Source organism: Rosa rugosa, chromosome 6 (assembly GCF_958449725.1).
Source record: "Rosa rugosa chromosome 6, drRosRugo1.1, whole genome shotgun sequence".
Classification (NCBI taxonomy): domain Eukaryota; kingdom Viridiplantae; phylum Streptophyta; class Magnoliopsida; order Rosales; family Rosaceae; genus Rosa; species Rosa rugosa.
This window is the reverse complement of record NC_084825.1, coordinates 37,557,458-37,576,758: the sequence shown is the minus strand read 5'-3', so window position 1 is coordinate 37,576,758 and position 19,301 is coordinate 37,557,458. Positions and strand designations below refer to the sequence as shown.

Sequence of the window (19,301 nt, the reverse complement as noted above, 5' to 3'; positions counted from 1 at the left end):
AAAGTGACCGAAAACTCGAACTTCACACGTTAATTTCAAAGCGGAACTCCGCTCTGGATAGGATCTGTATATATATATATATATATATATATATATATATATATATATATATATATATCTATCTTTAGCCTATACCAGCCCAAAGAAGAAAAAAATTATCTGTAAAAGTTGCGTGTATTCCCAGTCTCCCACAGCAGCTCACAGCCGCACACTACTCAGTAGGTCAGATTTGTGTGTTTCGATGGAGCCTCACACTACTTATCTTCGAAAGCGAAATGCCTAAAGCAATCCGCACCCAAATTCCCTTCTTGTGGAAAATCTCACCCCTTGTTGTCCAGTAGCCTCAGTCTGCGACGCAGACCGAGGAATTTCCAAAGCAACAAGAGCCTCACACTACTTATCTTCGAAAGCGAAATGCCTCAAGCAATCCACACCCAAATTCCCTTCTTGTGGAAAATCTCACCCCTTGTTGTCCAGTAGCCTCAGTCTGCGACGCAGACCAAGGAATCTCCAAAGCAACAATCTTTCTTTCGATGGAGCCTCACACTACTTATCTTCGAAAGCGAAATGCCTCAAGCAATCCCCACCCAAGTTCCCTTCTTGTGGAAAATCTCACCCCTTGTTGTCCAGTAGCTTCAGTTTGCGACGCAGACCAAGGAATCTCCAAAGCAACACTCTTTCTTTCGCTTTCTCGTAAACAAGGTATGAAACTCTATCGATCTCTCCTGTTTTGAATTTTTGATACATCTATGTTCTTCTTCCTGCTCTGTTTTTCCCAATGGGGTTTTCTTAAAGAAATTGCAGAAGGAGAAGCTCGCCGATTCTGTTTGCTACCAGTGGCGGATGTAATTGTGAGTTGGGCTTTTGTGTATAAGTTGAGGATTGGGATTGTTGGGACTGCTCTTACTATTGGTTTTGCTTGGTGAGTTGGGGGCTATCGGTTTTGGGTTTGTTTGTGTACACTATTTATGGTGGGTGTTCGGAAACATCAAACAGGGACTGGTTTTTCAGCTCAAGCAGTCAAGCTTTTGTTTGGCTTTGGAATTTCTTGATGGTTTCTTTGGCTTCTGATTATGTTGTGATTATTTTTTATTTAAAGATGTGCATTTTGTGTTGCAGATTAGAGAATTTTTTTAGAGTTTTGGTGATAGTGTCTGGGTTTATGCAAAAAAAAAAAAAAAAAATAGTGGTTGTTCTAATTAGCCTAGACAAGTCTCAAATCTTGGATCCGCCACTGCTGATATGTCATGTATATATGGAGCTATAAAATAAGAATTTGAGAGTCAATGTGTAAATAGTTACCGGAGACCCACGGATGAGAAAGTTAAGCTTGAACCAAGCTAGATCTCACTCGTTCTTGATGATTACACCTTGATAGGAGCATTTTAATGTAATATTTTAGTAGTTAATTCCTTATATTTTGCTTAGTTAATTCCTTAACCGAATCGATTTTTAACTGAATTTCTATTTTTAGGTACGTTGGAGTAGATGAAGAAGAAATGAGTGTTAGGTCCATAATTACCTAGAAATGATGGAGAAAAATGGAAATGCACTAAAAAGGTCAACTTTACACATTTCCTACTCCGACTAGGAGAAACCAAGCCAAGCAAGGAAGAAGGAGCGGCAGACTAACCAAACGAAATCCAAATGAGCTAAAACTCTCCAGATTAATTCTAGACATCCAAAGGATCATTTCTTATGAAGAGTGTCAGAGTTAGTTTTGAGTGGAAAGTCTTCAAACAATCAGTCCAATTTTCTGCAGAAGCAAAACTGGAAAACTGGACTTGTAAGGAGTCCAGCAGAGTTTCCGGCCCAACCACATGGAATTAAGCTCTGAAATTCCACCACAATGATCTACACTCATTATGGATCATTTGATATGAAGAAGTCGAAGGCCCATTCTGATTTCTTGGTGGAGATATAACTGAAGGAATAAAGGAGCAGAAAGTGATTCAAACCTAACAAATTCCATTAGTGTTTAAGTGCTTAAACCTAACAAATTCCATTAGTGTTTAAGTGCTCAAACCTAGCCCATCATGATTTGTTTAAGGCCAAACACTATGGCTTGATAGCCTATATATAGAGGCTACAAAGAAGTAACAAGACATTCCTTCATCCATTTCATCTTTTTTGTCTCTCCATCTCCTCTCCATTCTCTAGTTCTTAGTTTCATTTCTTTTCCATTCTCTAGTTGCAAATTTCGCGTTTTCAAGCAAGGAAAGGAAGAAGAAGAAGGAGCCGTGAAGACATAGCCTCCATCGTCCACCTTGAAGACTTGCTTTCAAGATTCAAGATTCCAACGTTCAAGCTCTCCATCTCCATCTCCATCTCCCCTCACGGTGTAATTCATTCTTTTTCCTTGTAATATTTTGTTTTCCTTGTTTGAATTCATATGAACTTGTTTCTAGTTAACAATAACGTTTAGGGCAAAGTTTAAGCCCAACTTCTATGTTTAAATAAAGTTTTCGAATTCCATAATTGTGATTCTAAGTTGCTTATGTGAGTTTGTTCGATTGAATTTGCTTGATAGAAAACTTTTATATGTTTATCTTATTTGGATCGACACTTATAGGATTTGCATGTAATTGGTGCTAGATTTAGGTAAACGATTCACCTAATAGTTTTGTGAACCTAAATCACAAGTAGTAAAGGCTTTGGACAAAGGTTGAATTCAATTGAAGAGGATTGCAAATAGGTGAAATTATTCATACTAGGTTGTGCACTTAAGTTGATAACCTTTCTCTATGCTTCTTGCATTGAACATGTTTTGATTAGCTAGCTTTCTAGACTTTGATTGCATGTTTAATAGGATTGATCTAGGTGCTTTCACTTAGGTTAATTAGTAAAGGAAAGTAAAATATGGGAAATTGTTTGCTTATTAACGTTTCACATGATCGACTTCTTTCTCATGACTTAGATGATCAATTATAGGATTTGAATTGAGTTTAATCATATGAAATTGATTTTGATCTTTGTTTCTTACGTTTCATTCTTGTACATGTGTTTTTACATTTTCTTTATTTTGTTTAGTTTAATTTTTGAAACCATAATTTTTTTTTTTGGAACAAGCTTTATTAATCATATGATTTTTTTTTGTTTTTTTTTTTAATAAAAAGGTTTAGCAAGCAGTACAACAATGACTTGCTCTTAGGATTGGGCATTTGAACCCAAAATCCCTAACCCGAACCCGTCCCATCCCATCTCGGGCAATATGGGACGGGATCATTAATTTTTTTTAGTGATTGTGATGGTCCTGTCCCGTCCCGAATACTTTAGGATTAGATTGGGATTGTAATTTCATTCCCGAGCTCATCCCGATATAATTATATTTATAATTTAAATTAAATTTTTAATATGTTTAGATTTTTGATAGTTTGTTTGTGATAATTTTTAATATTTATATTTGTCAATTACTCAATCTTTGAGTTATTTCAAGTTTTGTAAAGCCATAAGGTTTGGATTGATGATTTTTGTATGGATAATGCTCAAATATGTTGGTATTTGATTATTTTGAACTTTGAATGATCATTATCTAAGTTGAATTATACATATTGTATTTAGATAATTTAAAAATGGAAAGATCCCGAATGATCCCGAACAAACCCGAAACCAAAAGGGATGGGACGGGATGGGATCAATTTTCAAAAAAAGCAATCCCATCTCGTCCTGTCCCGTTGTAAAAATTGGGTTTGGGTTTGAGATCAAGTTTATCCTGGCCCATCAAGTCCCATGCCCACCCCTACTTGCTCTTGAGGGGCTGTCAGAAAAAATTATTACTTAGAATATACTACCTTAACATACCCCTTCCACGAGCATACTACACCCAATGTACCTTAGTACACCTACTTTTTTTTAATTAAGCTCGAAACAAGAAAAGTTAGTACTCCGAAGATGAAAAAATTTTAACAACAAAGCTATTGTTTTTCTTATTGATCTTCCCTACTTAAAAAAAAAAAAAAATTAGGGATGGAGACCCAAAGGTAAAATAAAAATTAAAACCTTAAAAAACCTGTGTGCCCAAACTGACTAAGCCCAGATTAAGATCAAGGCCCACTTAGGAGCCTAATACCTTAAAACCCACAAGGCCCAGCTTTTAGAAACCCTAACATGCACCAATCTCCAAAACCAGGCCCAAAAAGCCCATGCACAGCAAATCCTATTGCCACCACCACCTTGAACGCCACCGCCAAACCTTCTATCTAAAAGACCGCCGACATCACAGAACGGCCTTACTCCAGCGGTGTCCAGCCTTAAAAACCTGACAACACACTATGATTCGATGATGCCCAATCACCTCTCAACCACCAAGCACCACCGTCGTCAACTGAGAGACCACCCTCAACGTCGCCAACCGCATAGATGCCATCCACTAGAGTCGGTTGGAAAGAGGTCCTAATTAAATCAGTGGCTTTATCTATCCCAGCTTACCCAATGGCTTGTTTCAAATTCCCCAAAGGACTGTGTGACGAAATCAACTCGGCAGTGGGTAATTTCTGGTGGGGAGTTTCAGATCATGGCAACAAGATCCATTGAAAAAATTGGGGCTCTCTTTGCAGTTTGCACACCAAAAGAGGCGGGTGGTATGGGTTTCAAAGACCTAAACCACTTTAATCTTGCACTCCTTGCAAAACAGTGCTGGAGGATCTTGGAACAACCGGAGTCTCTGTGGGTAAGGGTACTAAAAGCTAGATACTTCCCTAATTGCGATTTCACTCAGACAGTGAAAGGCCATAGAGCTTCTTGGGCTTGGTCAAGTCTAATTCAAGCTAGGGATGCCCTCTTCGATGGTACTAGCTGGCAAGTCATCAATGGCTACAAGGTGAACATATGGAAAGACCGCTGGCTTCACCCTCCCGATATCAGACCCCTACATACCGTAGGAGTCATTCCATCAAATGCCCCCAATTTTGTGTACGAACTGATCGATAGGGATACCCTAACCTGGAATTTGGGAAGGATTCTACATTTACTTCAACCTCAGGAGGCAAACAAGATACTTAGTGTTCCTATTGGTGACATGAGAGGAGAAGATAAGGTCATTTGGCCATGGAGTAAGAATGGGGTTTACTCGGTGAAATCGGGGTACCACTGGGTCCACTCACAACTCACTACTACAGCAACTTCATCTGTGAATTCCAAGCCTGGGACCTCTCACTCGATAGCCACAAAGGTTTGGAAGTTAATCTGGAGCATCAATACCCTACCAAAAATCAAGTCTTTTCTGTGGAGAGCTTTGAGTGGGGCAACCCCAACTTTCCTGAACCTACATAAGAGAAGACTCTCAATTAACTGTGATGCAACATGGAAGCCACCATGGACAGAAGGTCTGGGAGTGGTTATTAGGAATGAGATGGGTCTATCGATCTGCCGAGCTTCCCAGAGTATTAATAGTGGCTCAGTGGAAATTGCAGAGGCCCAGGCGGTACTATTGGGAGTCAATCTGGCTGTGGAAAATCATTTGAAGAAGGTAAGAGTCCAATCCGATTCACAAGTAGTAATTACCAATCTCAACACTACTTCAGCCCATGGGAATTGGAAAATCTTCCCTATCATTGATGAAATCCACAAAAGAAGCAAGTTTTTTGAAGAGATTACCTGGGAATGGATTCCCCGAGAAGCGAACATGGCTGCACACACTGCAGCATCGCTTGCCAAGTCGAGGGTGGGTCTTAACAGATGGGTCCACCGACCACCACCTTCTCTGTCACTTGTCCTCAGAAACGATGGCCTTCCGTGCCTGCCGGTGATGGAAGAATAATCATATTCTGTTGCAGTTTACTGTACCTTCTGTAGAATCTCTTTCTTTCCCTATTTCTAGTTGATTTAGTCGAAAGAGATTCTTTTCCCTTTCTGGTTGTATCATGAGCTTCAGTATTTTCTGAGCTCTTTAGGCTTCTGCCTGTTTAATGAATTTTCATTAAGTCCAAAAAAAAAAAAAAAAATTACAGTCCAAAATGACTTTTTCAAAATGTCCGTAACTTCTACTTAACAATGCATTTTCCTTATCATGAATGTCAATTCCAGACTCTGTCAATCAAGATTTGGATCCGCCAACACAATGATTCCAATCCAGACCAACTAGGTTCGCATCTAAGTACTAAAACCCATCATTAGAGAAAAAATCTTAAATTTATTCCCAAGATTGACCAAATAATTGATCATGAAAAATTGACAATGAAAGTTGGCACCTAGCATTAGCTCTTCATGGGCAGAGAGGAAACAAAAAACATAACTCGACAATACCAGTTGTACCACACCACAACTTTGCCAACCTCACCTCAAAAACTCCAGCCTATCACCGTCGACCGCGTGGGTCCCGCCAATTACCCTCCTAACGCGGACTCGGACTTTCCCACCCATTTAAACCCGAAACCCAGTCTCTCGTCGGATCTTTCCACCTTCGAATTTCCGATGGCGTTTCCCTACACATACCTCACGCTCTTTCTCTCTCTACTTTCTCTCTCTACCCTCTCCCTCTCCCTCTCCGCCTTCTCTCCCGTCGACAACTACCTCTTCGACTGCGGCTCCACCGTGGACTCCGCCTTCGACGACGGCCGCCGCTTCGTCCCGGACTCGTCCACTTCAGCTCGCTCAATTTCACTCCGAAACCAAAACCCTAATCCCAATTCGCCCCAAATTTACCAAACCGCTAGGGTTTTCCGGCGGCCGTCCAAGTACGAGTTCCAGATCCACGACCCGGGGACCCAGATGGTACGCCTCCATTTCCAGAGCTTCAATTCTTGTAATTTCGATTGGAATAGTGCTCAATTTCATGTCTTGGTCAATGGGTTTGTGGTTTTGAAAGTCAGCGGCTTTGGATTTGGGGGTGTATTAGGTCCTATGATTAAGGAGTACTTGATCTGGGTCGGTACTGGAAAGCTTGTGATTCGATTTGTTCCTGATAAAAAGTCGAGCTTTGCGTTTGTGAATGCGATTGAGGTCGTTTCTGCACCTAAGGACCTTGTTGCTGATACTGCAATGTATGTGAGTGATGGCAAAGTTGTGGGTTTTGATGGGTTGGCTAAGCAAGCTCTTCAAGTTGTGCATAGGGTTAATGTGGGAGGTCATAAAGTGACGCCCTTTAATGATAGTCTGTGGAGGACTTGGATTACTGATGAGGAGTTTTTCGATGCGGGTTTCGGGTCGGAGAGGGTTTATTTTGGGGGGAGGATTAAGTATCAGGTTGGAGGGGCTAGCCGGGAAGTTGGTCCGGATAATGTGTACAACACTGCAAGATTGATTCGTAGTACGAATGCTTCGATTCCCAATGTGAATATGACATGGGTGTTCCCTGCAGTGGGTGGGTATAAGTATTTGGTTCGGATGCATTTCTGTGATTTTGCTAGTACTTCGCTTGGTTTGCTGTATTTCAATGTTTATGTGAATGGGAATTTGGCGTATGAAGATTTGGATTTGTCTAAGGCTGCAAATTATATGTTGGCTTCTCCGTTCTATACTGATTTTGTGGTTGATGGAGATGATTCAGATTCTTTGACTGTAACTGTAGGACCATCGAACGCTAGCGTGCCGTACGCCATTGATGGTATATTGAATGGTATTGAGATCATGAAGTTGAATAACTCAGTTGGGAGTCTTGATGGCGAGCATTGTGCAGAGTGGGTTTTGGGGAGTTGGCCAAAGGGACATGTTAGTCTCTTGGTTCCTCTAGTTGCTGCTGCTTGTGTGCTGCTAAGCTTATCTATGTTTACGCGCAGGAGGATCATGAGGAAGAAGGAATCTGTGGCATGGACGAAACTGCCTGTGGATGTTTCAGAAGTTAATGCCAAGCATGGAAATATACATCAATCGGATAAATTGGAAAGCACTTGAGGGTCAATGAATAGCAGCTGTGGTTTTCAAAGTCTCGAAAAAGTGTTGTAATCTTATTGCTTACGTTGTATAGTTATGCAATAGTCTGAAGTTGTATAAGTTTCTAGCAATATTTGGTGTAGTTTCGCACTTAATACTTAAATACACGCAATAGTTTGGGTATATACTTACTTTTCTTACTGCTTAAACCTTCAGATGTTTTAGGCCTGATCTTGGCTTTTCTTTACTAGATTACTGATGTTAGTATCTCCAGTTAGTTTAGCAGTTGATTATACATGCCCAGATGTGAGACTTTCAGAATAAGAGAATGTGGTTCTCTGATCGTCTCATTTGAGAATTTGCGTCTCCAAAGACTCCTTTTTTCAAGTTTGTTATCGTATTTCGACCAAAAAAAAAAAAAGTTTGTTATCGTATATTCAACTGACCATTTACCAATGGCTAGTACATTACACCAGCTTGAAAACAGAAGAGGCAAGGGACTTTCAAACGCACTGTGGAGCAGCAATTTCAATCAAGGGTAGCCATGCATGAATATAATGTTTGTTGCAGCTTTTGTGTTAATTTGACTTCGTAATATTTCGTGTGGCTGAAATCATAATCTTGGTGAGAGGTTACTATCGATTCAGGAAAGCAACCGAATGAAAAGAGGAGGAACTTGGAATAGTCCCCTCTTGTCATATCTCTCCTGATTTGTTTGTATTGATAAGTGCAACTGTGAGAATACATAAAAGTAAGAACCAAGAACTGCAGCAGCTGCTAATGTTCAACCTAATCTGACACGAACTCTAAAGTTCTCTTACTACAGAAAATAGAAGAAAAAAAAATTGTTCGTTGTTCGCGCTCAATCATAAACCACACTTCATTGATAAATACAACATGGAAAGCAGTAAAAACCATAACATATAAGCCAAGGAAAAGATCAAAACGTCTTGGATTTGGTAGCTCGACAAGGTAAAGACTCCAACTTCAACACCACAACATCAGAGAGTCCTCCTTTTGCGATTAGAAAGATGGAACTTTCAAACCAGTCAAGTAAAAGAACATTCGGAAAGCATCAATGCTTCCACAAATCCCAGGGAAACAGGGTGTAGAGCGTCCTTCCACTGAAACAGGGTGGGCCTTCTGTACTGCTCTCCTTGAGGCAGCAGCTTGCAGGCTCACCTGAAACAAGATAGGATTGGCAATCGCAGGAGAGGCGCGAGCACAACATTTAATTGTCAGAACGATCACGAAGCAAGCATTTCATGCGTAATAAGTAATCAAAACAAGTATATGTTCCTATTCGATTATATCACATTAAAGTACTTACCGTGAAATGTACATGGCTAAGATTTGAAATGGTGACTAGCTTGCAATATTTGTTTCAGCACTCGGCACGCCCTGCGGAACATATCAGAAACAACATTTAACATTGAAATAAGTTTGTAATATTGATATCCACTCTCTATAATTCTATAAACATATGTTGTGTTGTGATTACTTATACAAGCAAGTTTATAACTGTGGGTTTCACTTCGATAACTACACAATATTTTAAATAATCAAAATTCTTTATTTTTCAAATTCCTCTTTTAATACAATTAAAATTATTTTTAAAACAAGGGTATTATGAACTACAATAGCATTTTGATTGTCTCCCTACAATAGCATTATGAACTACAAAAGTTGAAAAATCAAATTAAAGAATGGGATGAAGGATTGGGTAGATAAAAACTTACTATTTCCTCATCCTCCTCCGTGTCAGAGTGCTTGCTTGTTATCTTTAGCTTTTCTTGGAAAATCTTCAATTTAAGGCGGTTGCTCATGGATAAAGTAGTCAAGGATGGGAGATTCACAATGCAACTTCTGGAGCAAAAGCCTTGCAAATTTGGCAGTCTCTGAAGGGTTAAAACTTGCAACCGGCTGAAAGTAATCTCTTCTGCTGCATCATCACCGTCTGTTGCCACTATGACTGCAATTCTTGGACAGTAATTCACTTCCATTGTTGTCAGTTGCTTTAAGCTTTTAGCCACTGAATAAGTTATTAAATGTTCCAAACCCGGACAATAAACTACTTTCAAAGTTGTTAAATTCCGGAAGGAGATCGCTGATGACTCCAAATTCTTTAATCCGAGAGAATGATGCGTCACCTCTAGAACTTCCAAGTTTGGAAAAATTGGGCCTCCTGATCCGGAGTTCTCCTTCCCTAGATGCAACATTTTGCAACCGTAAAACTTTAAAATTCGTATGCTTGGTAGGGTCCCAACTGCATGTATTTCCTCACAACTACTGTTTCCTTCACTGACAAATATTTCTTCGGGAGGAGCCCAATTCACCTCAATTCTTTCAATATTGTGTAATTTCTGAAGGAAGAGTGACGTAGCTTGCTGGGAGAAATGTGCCCAATTACTCAATGCAACACATTTTAGGTTGCTGAAGGACTCTGTTGGTACTGGGGATGTACCGTACCAAATATCCACGTTGTCCACGGACAGAATTTCCAAGTTGGGGAATGAATCCTGAATGGAAATATATCAACGTGTACGTTAGATAGATACAAAGTAAGAGATCACATTATTATAAAGATTATACTAGGCCTTTCATCAAGTTTTGTTTTGTTTTTTTGTTTTTTTCTTTGAGGATTATTCATAAAGATTATAATACATTTTGATTGAGTTTTGTTTTTGTATTATCTCTAATAATCACTATCCCTCTCATATCCATAATGAAAATGAAATTCGTCCCCATAACTTACATGGTGTTAGTTTTAGTCATAACAAACAAATCACAACTCACCAACTTATATTAATCTAATTAACACTTCAATATATTAATAAGATAGTAATCACTTCGATTAGATATATTTTGTAGTTTTTTTTTTTTTTTAGAAAACTGATTTTATTTTTATGTTTAATTTAAATTTAGTAAGGTTTATTTACAGTGGAGAAAATCAAACCTTTAATCTGGCTCAATTTTAATGTAATTTTCAGACCCACTTACTATACATCTAGTTTCTTTTCTTTTTTGAATAAATCACCCTACATCTATTTAATTCACGAATGACAATGAAAAGTTTGATAATGCAACCATACCCCTGTCCACAAATTGAAATTGATATTCATTATCCATTTAAAGATGATTTAGTTGTCATAATTTCTTGGGCGATTGTGACTTGTGAAAGATGATTTAGGATGGTAGGGCTAATCCCAAGGGCTATTTACTCAATTCATTATCCATTAATTACTCGTCAACAGGAAATAGCAGATAGGAGAGCTTAAATTAGCAAAACAGGTTATTTCTTTTATTCTTTGAAACAGACGATAAGAAGGAACTGGTATGAGAAATTAGAAAATATAAAAGTAGTCTTACCTTGTCGTCAATTGGAAAGATAGACTTTATTGGGCCCGACTCATGTTTATCCTGAAAGACTGAAATTTCTACCCCATTAATTCTGCTTTGTAATTCTACTGTCAATTCTTTGAGTAATGGCCACGTGGAAGTATGCTTTCCCGGATAAAAACTCTTCAGTTGGGGCAGAGACCGCAATTTCACAAATGTTGCCTTTGGGAACACAAACTGAGGAGGCGTTGGTAATTCTACTCCTCCCTCTTCCTCACCAACTATTCCCAGCAGATCACGACAAGAGATCACGCTCAGAAGTCGTAGCTGCTGAAGTCCTCTGGCCAAAGAGGCTGGGAATATATTTTTCAAACTGTCAGCACTCCGTATGCTGAAGATCTCAAGATTTTGACAGTACAAAGGTTTCCACTGATCATAAGGGGTTGATCTGTTGACACGTGTCTCTTCAACATTAATTCCTCCGACTTCAAATACCACTTTTAGCGAGTAGCAACTTAATATCTCTAATCTTTCCAGAGCATTCAATCTCCCCATGATACTAGGCGGAAATACACTCATCAGACTCACGCAACAACTAACGTAAACTTGTTTGAGTCGGCAAAAAGAGTCTTGATCAGCAAGTTGGTTATTGTGCCATATTGTCTGCAACTCGTCTAAGTCACAGATTTCCAATTCCTCCAAGCTAGGAAATCTTACCTGCATCATTACATGTAATTAGGGACATTTTACAAAAGCCTTTTTCGTTCCACTTAACTGGACATATCAATGAAATATTAAGCAACAGAGTATAATTAAGTTACCTTGTCGTTAAAAAGGCAGCGTTCTGCAACACTCTCATGTTCAACACTTGGCCTCTCCTCTGACTCCCTCTCTTCAATTTCTTTGCAGATTCTTGTACTTTTATCACTCATAGGGTCACAGATGAGTGCCTTCAATTTTCTACAACGCATTATAACCAACTTCTTCAAGGATGGAAATTCAATACGAGTACCTGTGCAAATTCTACCGAGGCATCGAAGTCCTTCCAGTTCCAGAGTTTCAAGCTTACAGAACATGTTATTCATATTTTCTTCATTGTAATCTGTTGTTGATGATACTACCTCTTCCATGCTTGTGCAGTAGCGTATCTCAAGATGTTTGAGCTGTACGAAACTTTTAGCCATAGAACATGAGAACAAGAATCTCAAATGATCACATTTTTGAATGATCAAGGTTGTTAAGTTGGGGAACACAACCTGCATATATGGAGTACACAGTTCATCTACGTTAATTAGCTATATATATTCAAAATAGGTAGACTTATAGGTAGCCTTATATCAATTCATGTAGTGTAGATAGTGTAGTATATGACACCAAATATAAAACCGACTAGGCTACTGGTGCGAATAATCCATTGGATTACACAGGACTGACAGGAGGACGATGAATTTAGTTTGATCAATTACCTCACCATATGTCAAATATGTAAGGCAGCTAGAAGTACTAATTGAGAAGCTATTGGTAGCAATTTCATTAATTTTATATTTTCATTTCTACGAAGTGCTTTTAAACTACCAAACACGTACAAACCTGCAACATATAGGCAGACAAAAAAAGAAGCAACATAGAGCAATTCCAGATTCAAATATAGCGAAATTGATCTATCAAATTTATTCAACACCCCAAACAACCACCCCCCCCCCCCCCCCAAAAAAAAAAAAAAAAAAAAAACTTGATACACTCTCTTCATGAAATTGGAGCGAGGAATTCTTGGAAAATTATTTTCTACATGCACATAAAAATGGTAGAATGACCCAAACAAATGTTTCTTGTCGTACAGCAATAACTGTAAATAGAATATGAATAAGCCAAGGGACATACCTTCTTGTCATTGATATAAGAAAGATCAACATTGTTTTGGAGTAGGAGGCGTTTCAGGTGCAGAAAACCTTCGTTGTCTAATTGATACAAACTATTATTAATACCTTCGCTCACATCCAAGGCCAAATCTTCAGATTTCATCATCAGCCTTCTTAGACCTTGATCCGATTGATTGCTGGGAGTGAGCTCGAGCTTTAGTGTATTGAAGGTTGTTTCAGCCTTACGTTTCGACCACACACCACCAATATATATATGGTGTCTTTCCAATTCATTGCAAAACAAGTTTGGTGGAAGAATATCAGCATCTGGAATATATATTTCTAATGCAGTTAATTGCGATAAGTTCTTCAGCTCTAAAAGACTAGCATTCCTTCTTTTGTTGATGTCTTCCTCAGCCTCCCATTTTTCAAAACTGTTTTTCATTCTCAAGTCTTCGAGCCTTGTCAAACTTGATATGACATTAGGCGAAATCACTTCAAGCTCAGGACAATCCGACAAGTCTAACAACCGCAGATGAGTCAATTTCGCTATTTCTTTCGGCAACTCTTTGACCTTGGAGTTAGCAAAGCTAAGAGTTTCCAAGTTGCCTAGCTCTCCAACTAGAGCTATGTCTTCCAACGTGCATCCATCTAAACACAATGTTTGAAGATTAGTTTTTAGCGATTTAAGAGACGGAGGTAGTAACATAAGAGGTAGATTGCAAATATCCAACACCTTGAGTTTTGGCATTTCTCCAAAAAATTTGCTTGGAATATTCGAATGGTGATCATTTTTTTCACCATTACCATGCAAACGAAACATTTCCAGCTCAGGACATTTCCAAGGTATTTCAGGAAGACTGGGGATATTGCAACAGGACCAGGAGATCTTACTGCACCTTTTAAACGAATCTTGATCTGGCCATTCCATCAAATCAACTCCATCTTTCACTTGGACGTGTTGATCTCTGGTCGCAATCCAGATAGCAACATCATGTACAAGATCATGCATTCTGACACATGTATTGTCATCTCCATCTAGCAATAGACAAGAATTCTTAAGTTTATCAACCTGTGTATACAACGCATTTCGAGCTTCTTCCACAGTATGGTCTTTAAAAAAACCCAAACCCATACTATATTTCAACAAGTTCGTCAAAGAAATAGAGTTCCCTTGTATAGTGGTACCACACAACAGGAATAATGGCTTAAGCTGCTCATTCAATTGAGTGTAACTCCATTCAAGACCCATGTAAGCTTTTTCTGTCAGTTCTTCTTTCTCATGAAACCTGTCAAGACTTCTCAGGGCATTTTTCCATATATGTAAAGAACTATTTTCTAAAGCGCTTGCAACTGTGACAATCAAAACAGGCAAACCTCCACATTTTTTGGCGACTTGAGTTGCTATGCTTAGTATAGTGGGATCTTTAATAACATCACCTACTTTCTTCTCAAATAAAAGCCAAGTTTCATTTTCGCCTAACACTCCAAGCAGAAACACTTTCTGCTTAATCTTATCAGAAGATAATACCTTTCGAATTCTAGAGGTCAGCACTATTTTACAAGTAGGTATGTGGGGAAGCCCGAGAGTCTTCAAGTCAACTTCTTCCCAGACATCATCCAAAATCACAAGAGTCTTCTTGTCCTTGTCCTTTATTCTTTCACATATTCTATTGGCTCTTCCTGAGATAGTCTGGTTTGACAATACTTTAAGACCTAACTTTTCAGCAATTTCTTTTTGAATTGCTTCCAAGTTTGGTGTTTTCACATCTCTTACCATGACTGCATCATCAAACAACTTATCTTTCGTAACTTGCCTGAAAACTTCTTCCACTAGTGTGGTCTTACCCACACCCCCAATACCATACACTAGAATGATGTCGGCACTGGGACTTCTCAATTCATCCATGATTTTATTCAAAGTTGAGATCCTTGAATCAAATGCCTCATAATCTTCAGTAGATATGACACATACCTCTTGTGCGGGAACACTGTATGAAACACTAGAGAAGTCTTTTCTTTTGTAGAGTTCATCCACAGCCTCCACCAACTTTGTTGACTTTCTGCTTAGTTGATAACGAAGTCTCGGATTAGGACAAAATTGATGGAGACGCTTCAGCTTTCCTTGACGTTCATCTTTCAAGACTTCGTTTGGCTCTTCATTTGCTTGGCCTTCATCCTTCAAGACTTCGTTTGGGTCTCCAGTTGCTTGGCATTTTCCCTTCAAGAATTCTTCTGTGTCTTTTATGATCTGAGCCACTTCTTCGAGCCATTTTTGGACATCCTTATGGATTTTCTCACCTCTTCTATCAGCTCCATCAACCTGTTGCTGTACTCTATCTCTGGCGACGCTCAAAATCTTCACTTGGGTCATTAGAGTTTGAAGATTCTTGTTGTAGTGGATTAGATAACCCACTTGGCGTCTCACTAGGCGTCCAAAGGGTTCAACCGTGTACTCGGCTATTTTTCCAACAACCCCGTTACCAATTGCACAAAGACAATCCATTCCTGTAGAATATCCATAAAAGTAAATATTAAGATGATATAATATTTACTGAGATTTGACTCATTTAAAGACATATTAAAAGTAAGAAAACTAAATAATGACAAGTGAATAAGAAAACTAAATGATGACAAGTGAACAAGTTCAAGTTCTTTTCCTACAATACAAGATGCCTATGACGAAATTCAGTGGACATTTAGTATTTTCATAAGTTATTTAAAGTCAATGGTGTTTTTTTTTTTTTTTGAAGAAGAAGGCAATAGCCAATATATTGATCAAATGTCAGAATGACCATTACATATCCTTCCGCTGTCATATAAGACAGACAAGAAGATGTGTTAGTACCCACAGTGGTACATAGAAACTAGGACACTCATTTGACATTGAATACATCATAGACATAGCGGAATCCCCCTTTGGTACTACGCCGGAGGTGCTAGAAAACTAGAAGGATCCACCCCTCCCAACCTAACCTGGAACACAGTACATCTAGTCGCCTAGAGACCTCAATTGGTGTACAACTAGATATACTGAGAATTAAGTCGACAAGACTAAGACCCAGTACTACAACTAGATAAGGAAAAAACCACTAGAATGCCCAAAAAAGGCCTACAAAAAACTAGAAAATAAAAGGAGTAAAAAGCCCACCCACCAGATACGGCCCAGTAGCCAAAGGGAGACCCAAAGGCCCAAGAACCAAGCCAAGGAGCGTGGGTCGGAGTGAACCCGCCTATGTAGCCGGACCAGCACCGCGGCTTCCGACAGATCATCGTCGCCGCATCAAACCGCCACCAACTGACGACGTCGGCAGGAACGTCGTGGATCACGATTCCAGACCGAAATTTGATCCGATACTGGTTCGATCACCACAACCTCCGTCCTCCGTCAGACCTTCTCAACCCCAAACCAGGGCACCGCAATGACAACCTGCCTCCGCCGCGCACCAGAATCCCTCCGTCGCACCCCCTTACTCGAAAAACCTCCGCCGCACAGATCGGAACGAAAAACAAGGATGAGCCCCTCTGCTGGTCGTTCTCTCTCCGGACGCGACCAAGCCTCCAGCCCTCTGCTCTTGCCCAAAAACTCCTGGTCCTCCCCGGTGGACTGACACAACTAGTTCGCCCGTCCGACGACGATGTCCCATGGACGCGCCGCCGGACGCGGCATAGAAAAATTTCTTAGGGTTTTCGCTGCTCCGACTTTCTTGGAGCTCTCGGGGTTTAGTAATATGTAGCGGCAGGTCAATGGTGTTTTCTTACGTGCCCAATACGTTCAATTTACAAGCACAAAAGGAAATATATGCCATTAGTTTACTTGCATCAATTTTTTTTTTTTTTCGGAAAAAAGGCTCTTTTACGGAAAAAAGATTTATAAATAATAGACCATAACGACTTACGAAATAGTCATATATTTTCAGTTGTATGACTTTTTTTTTTTAGAATGAAAGAAACATTTTATTCCAGAATAACACGATTACATAAAATAAAACGGGAATGACCGGTGGTGGACATAAGTTCCCCACTCTCCTCCCTAAGAACACCCTCAGTTACAGGTTCGTCATCCATGATGACATCCATGAGCCAAAAGGGCCCAACCCCTAACCAAACCAATCGCCCCTCAACTCGGTCTACAACATAAGTCAACTTCCGAGAGTCACGATAAATCCCTGCAGCCAACATTACAAACAGCCACTTCCCCTTCATCAACACCGTGTCCCAATCCAACCAGACCACGTGCAAGGGCAAGTCACTACCACATTGACAACAAGAAAACACCGAGAGTAAAACATGTAGTCCCCGGACATAACGCCATATCAACGACACTTCATCCATACTAACCCAGGAGACAAAGTACATCCTCACAGCCAACCTCAAGAGGAAAGATACCCAAAACCACCAGACCATGTGCAGGAGCTTCTCCCCATTACTTTGACCACAAAAAGGTAAATTGAATTCCTGGGAATAACACGACACACCTACCATACCAAGACTCCAAAACCCTAGCTCCAAAGAGTAGGGACTTATTAGACTAAGCCAAAAACCTAAACCAAAAACTGAAATAGCACTAAAAAGCAAAAAAATACCATCGGAATCCAAATAGCTGCCTAGATGGACCACCGCCGCACTACTAAGATCACTCACTCCAAGCCCGGCCCAACCACCAAACTTCCAAGCCAAGAACGCCAGAGCTGCAGATCGCTCATTCCGCTGCCAACCCCGCCGCGAACGATCCGGCGCCATCAAACCTGTAGCACCAAGCCGCCAACAATCAGAGATCACTGCTGAAATCGATGGCCGGACCCCAAAGTACAGCAGATCCATGTCTGAATCGCCACTGCCAGGAGAAAGAACCCCCAATCCCAACCCAAACCCAAATCGTCGAGGCGTCGGTGACCCCCCATCCCATCGCTGGTTAGCCACACCCCCACACTGCTCTGCACTTGCGATTGCCCACGACCAGAGAAGATCGGATCGGAAACGATCCACCCACCCCGACATCCTCCTTCCTGCCATCTTTCCCAGACCCCGCTTGAGCGAGAAACCTGCTAGTGCGCACGACAACCTCACAAGCTCCATGAGGACAGTGCCCGTCCGGCTGCACGCGCCACACGCCGACGCGGCCAGAGGCCCACGCCGATGCAGGTGCGCCGCCGGACAAGAAGAGTATTTGACTCGGGAAACCCTAGCTATGAGAGAGAGATTTAGTCCGCTGTTTTAAGTCAAAGCAAAATACATAGTATTCCAGTTGTATGACTTGAGGTCATAAAAAAGAGACCCTTCTGTCCTCAATATCCTCCATTCATATGGTGACATTTGTGCACCCACTCCATCTCACCTAACAAATATCTAACTCTGGGAAAATAAATTATAAAAAAAAAAAAAAATTCTGGATAAGTTAATTGAATAAAACTAAAAATAAAATAAAACTAAAAATCAGATGCAAATCTTCTTGGAGTTCCAAGATGGGTTTTTTGCACCAACAGTGTCTGGAGACTGGGGTGACTGACAATATGATACCCGAACTTACAAAGTTATCAAAGTGATACCCAGACTCAATTTTTCGTATCTCCGTCGTACCTGCGGTCATTTTTCGTCACGTTTCCGTTAATTTGACCACGTGCAAAGCATGTGACTGGTTAAATGAGGCGAAAAAGTCTGATTTGCCCTCAATTCAGTTTTTTTTTTTTTTTTTTTTTTTGGTGGAAGAACGCTCAATCTGTTAAATTTTCTCTCTTTTATTCATCATCCTCTTCCTTGAAACAGATCAAATCCAAAATCAGTTACCCATCATTGTTCTTCCATCAAATTCAACCTCTTGCAATTTGCTTTCCCATTCAAATCCATCACCAGTCCCATCTAAGTGACAACAATCAAGATAAGTATTTGAACCTAACAATTCTTCATGTTCATCTTCTTAAACCCAGCAAAAAACCCAAAAAAAGAAGATAAAAAAAGGAAAAAAAAAACTAAGAAATCCCAGCATTTGTTCATGTTCTTGAACCCATTCATATTCATCTTTTCAAACCCAGCAAACCCATTTGAGCTTTCGAGAGAAGAGAGATTGGTGATGGCGGGATCACTCGATCCCGGCCTCACCTCTGCCAGCCCGCCTCAACAGAACATTGGAAGAAGGTCCCGTGTAGGCGTGCAACCCCAAATTCGAACTCCATTCGAAATCCAACCTCGAGCTCGCCGCCGCCACTCATGGTCGCTGGCTTCATTCTCTAGCTCGACCTCGAGCTCACCATTCTCTAAAAGACCTGAAGCCGGCGTCGTGGATTCAAACAAGAC

The 19,301-nt window shown here is 40.2% G+C and overlaps 4 protein-coding genes across 5 annotated transcripts in view; 2 read left to right on the top strand and 2 right to left on the bottom strand.

Annotated features, from left to right (window-relative positions):
• Positions 1 to 187: 187 nt before the first annotated feature.
• LOC133718059 (uncharacterized) lies at positions 188 to 3,129 on the top strand. 2 transcript variants are annotated; one of them, XM_062144854.1, is made up of 3 exons: positions 191 to 702; positions 805 to 922; positions 1,475 to 3,129. In XM_062144854.1, exons 1-3 carry the CDS (start codon positions 534 to 536, stop codon positions 1,524 to 1,526), a joined length of 339 nt encoding a protein of 112 aa, XP_062000838.1. In that variant the 5' UTR covers positions 191 to 533; the 3' UTR covers positions 1,527 to 3,129. The 2 variants fall into 2 exon arrangements, 1 of the variants encoding a protein (XP_062000838.1); XR_009850082.1 differs by lacking the exon at positions 1,475 to 3,129 and having other exon boundaries at positions 188 to 702; positions 796 to 1,467.
• A 3,237-nt stretch (positions 3,130 to 6,366) lies between these two features.
• Positions 6,367 to 7,994, top strand: LOC133715056 (probable receptor-like protein kinase At5g24010). The gene has a single exon (XM_062141366.1). The coding sequence runs from the start codon at positions 6,412 to 6,414 to the stop codon at positions 7,828 to 7,830; it is 1,419 nt and encodes a 472-aa protein (XP_061997350.1). The 5' UTR covers positions 6,367 to 6,411; the 3' UTR covers positions 7,831 to 7,994.
• Positions 7,995 to 8,509: 515 nt separating this feature from the next.
• On the bottom strand, positions 8,510 to 10,348 carry LOC133715120 (uncharacterized). The gene is made up of 3 exons (XM_062141491.1): positions 9,549 to 10,348; positions 9,140 to 9,210; positions 8,510 to 8,991 (listed from the first exon to the last, which is right to left on the bottom strand). The coding sequence occupies exons 1-2, from the start codon at positions 10,026 to 10,028 to the stop codon at positions 9,175 to 9,177; spliced, it is 516 nt and encodes a 171-aa protein (XP_061997475.1). The 5' UTR covers positions 10,029 to 10,348; the 3' UTR covers positions 8,510 to 8,991; positions 9,140 to 9,174.
• A 701-nt stretch (positions 10,349 to 11,049) lies between these two features.
• LOC133716723 (probable disease resistance protein At4g27220) overlaps positions 11,050 to 19,301 on the bottom strand; it is a 51,266-nt gene continuing 43,014 nt past the window's right edge. The window contains exons 2-5 of the mRNA XM_062143394.1: positions 13,030 to 15,515; positions 11,970 to 12,404; positions 11,179 to 11,865; positions 11,050 to 11,082 (exon numbers count right to left, since the gene is read on the bottom strand). Coding sequence (XP_061999378.1) covers positions 11,050 to 11,082; positions 11,179 to 11,865; positions 11,970 to 12,404; positions 13,030 to 15,513 — 3,639 coding nt within the window. The 5' untranslated portion in view covers positions 15,514 to 15,515. The remainder of the gene's footprint in view (positions 11,083 to 11,178; positions 11,866 to 11,969; positions 12,405 to 13,029; positions 15,516 to 19,301) is intronic.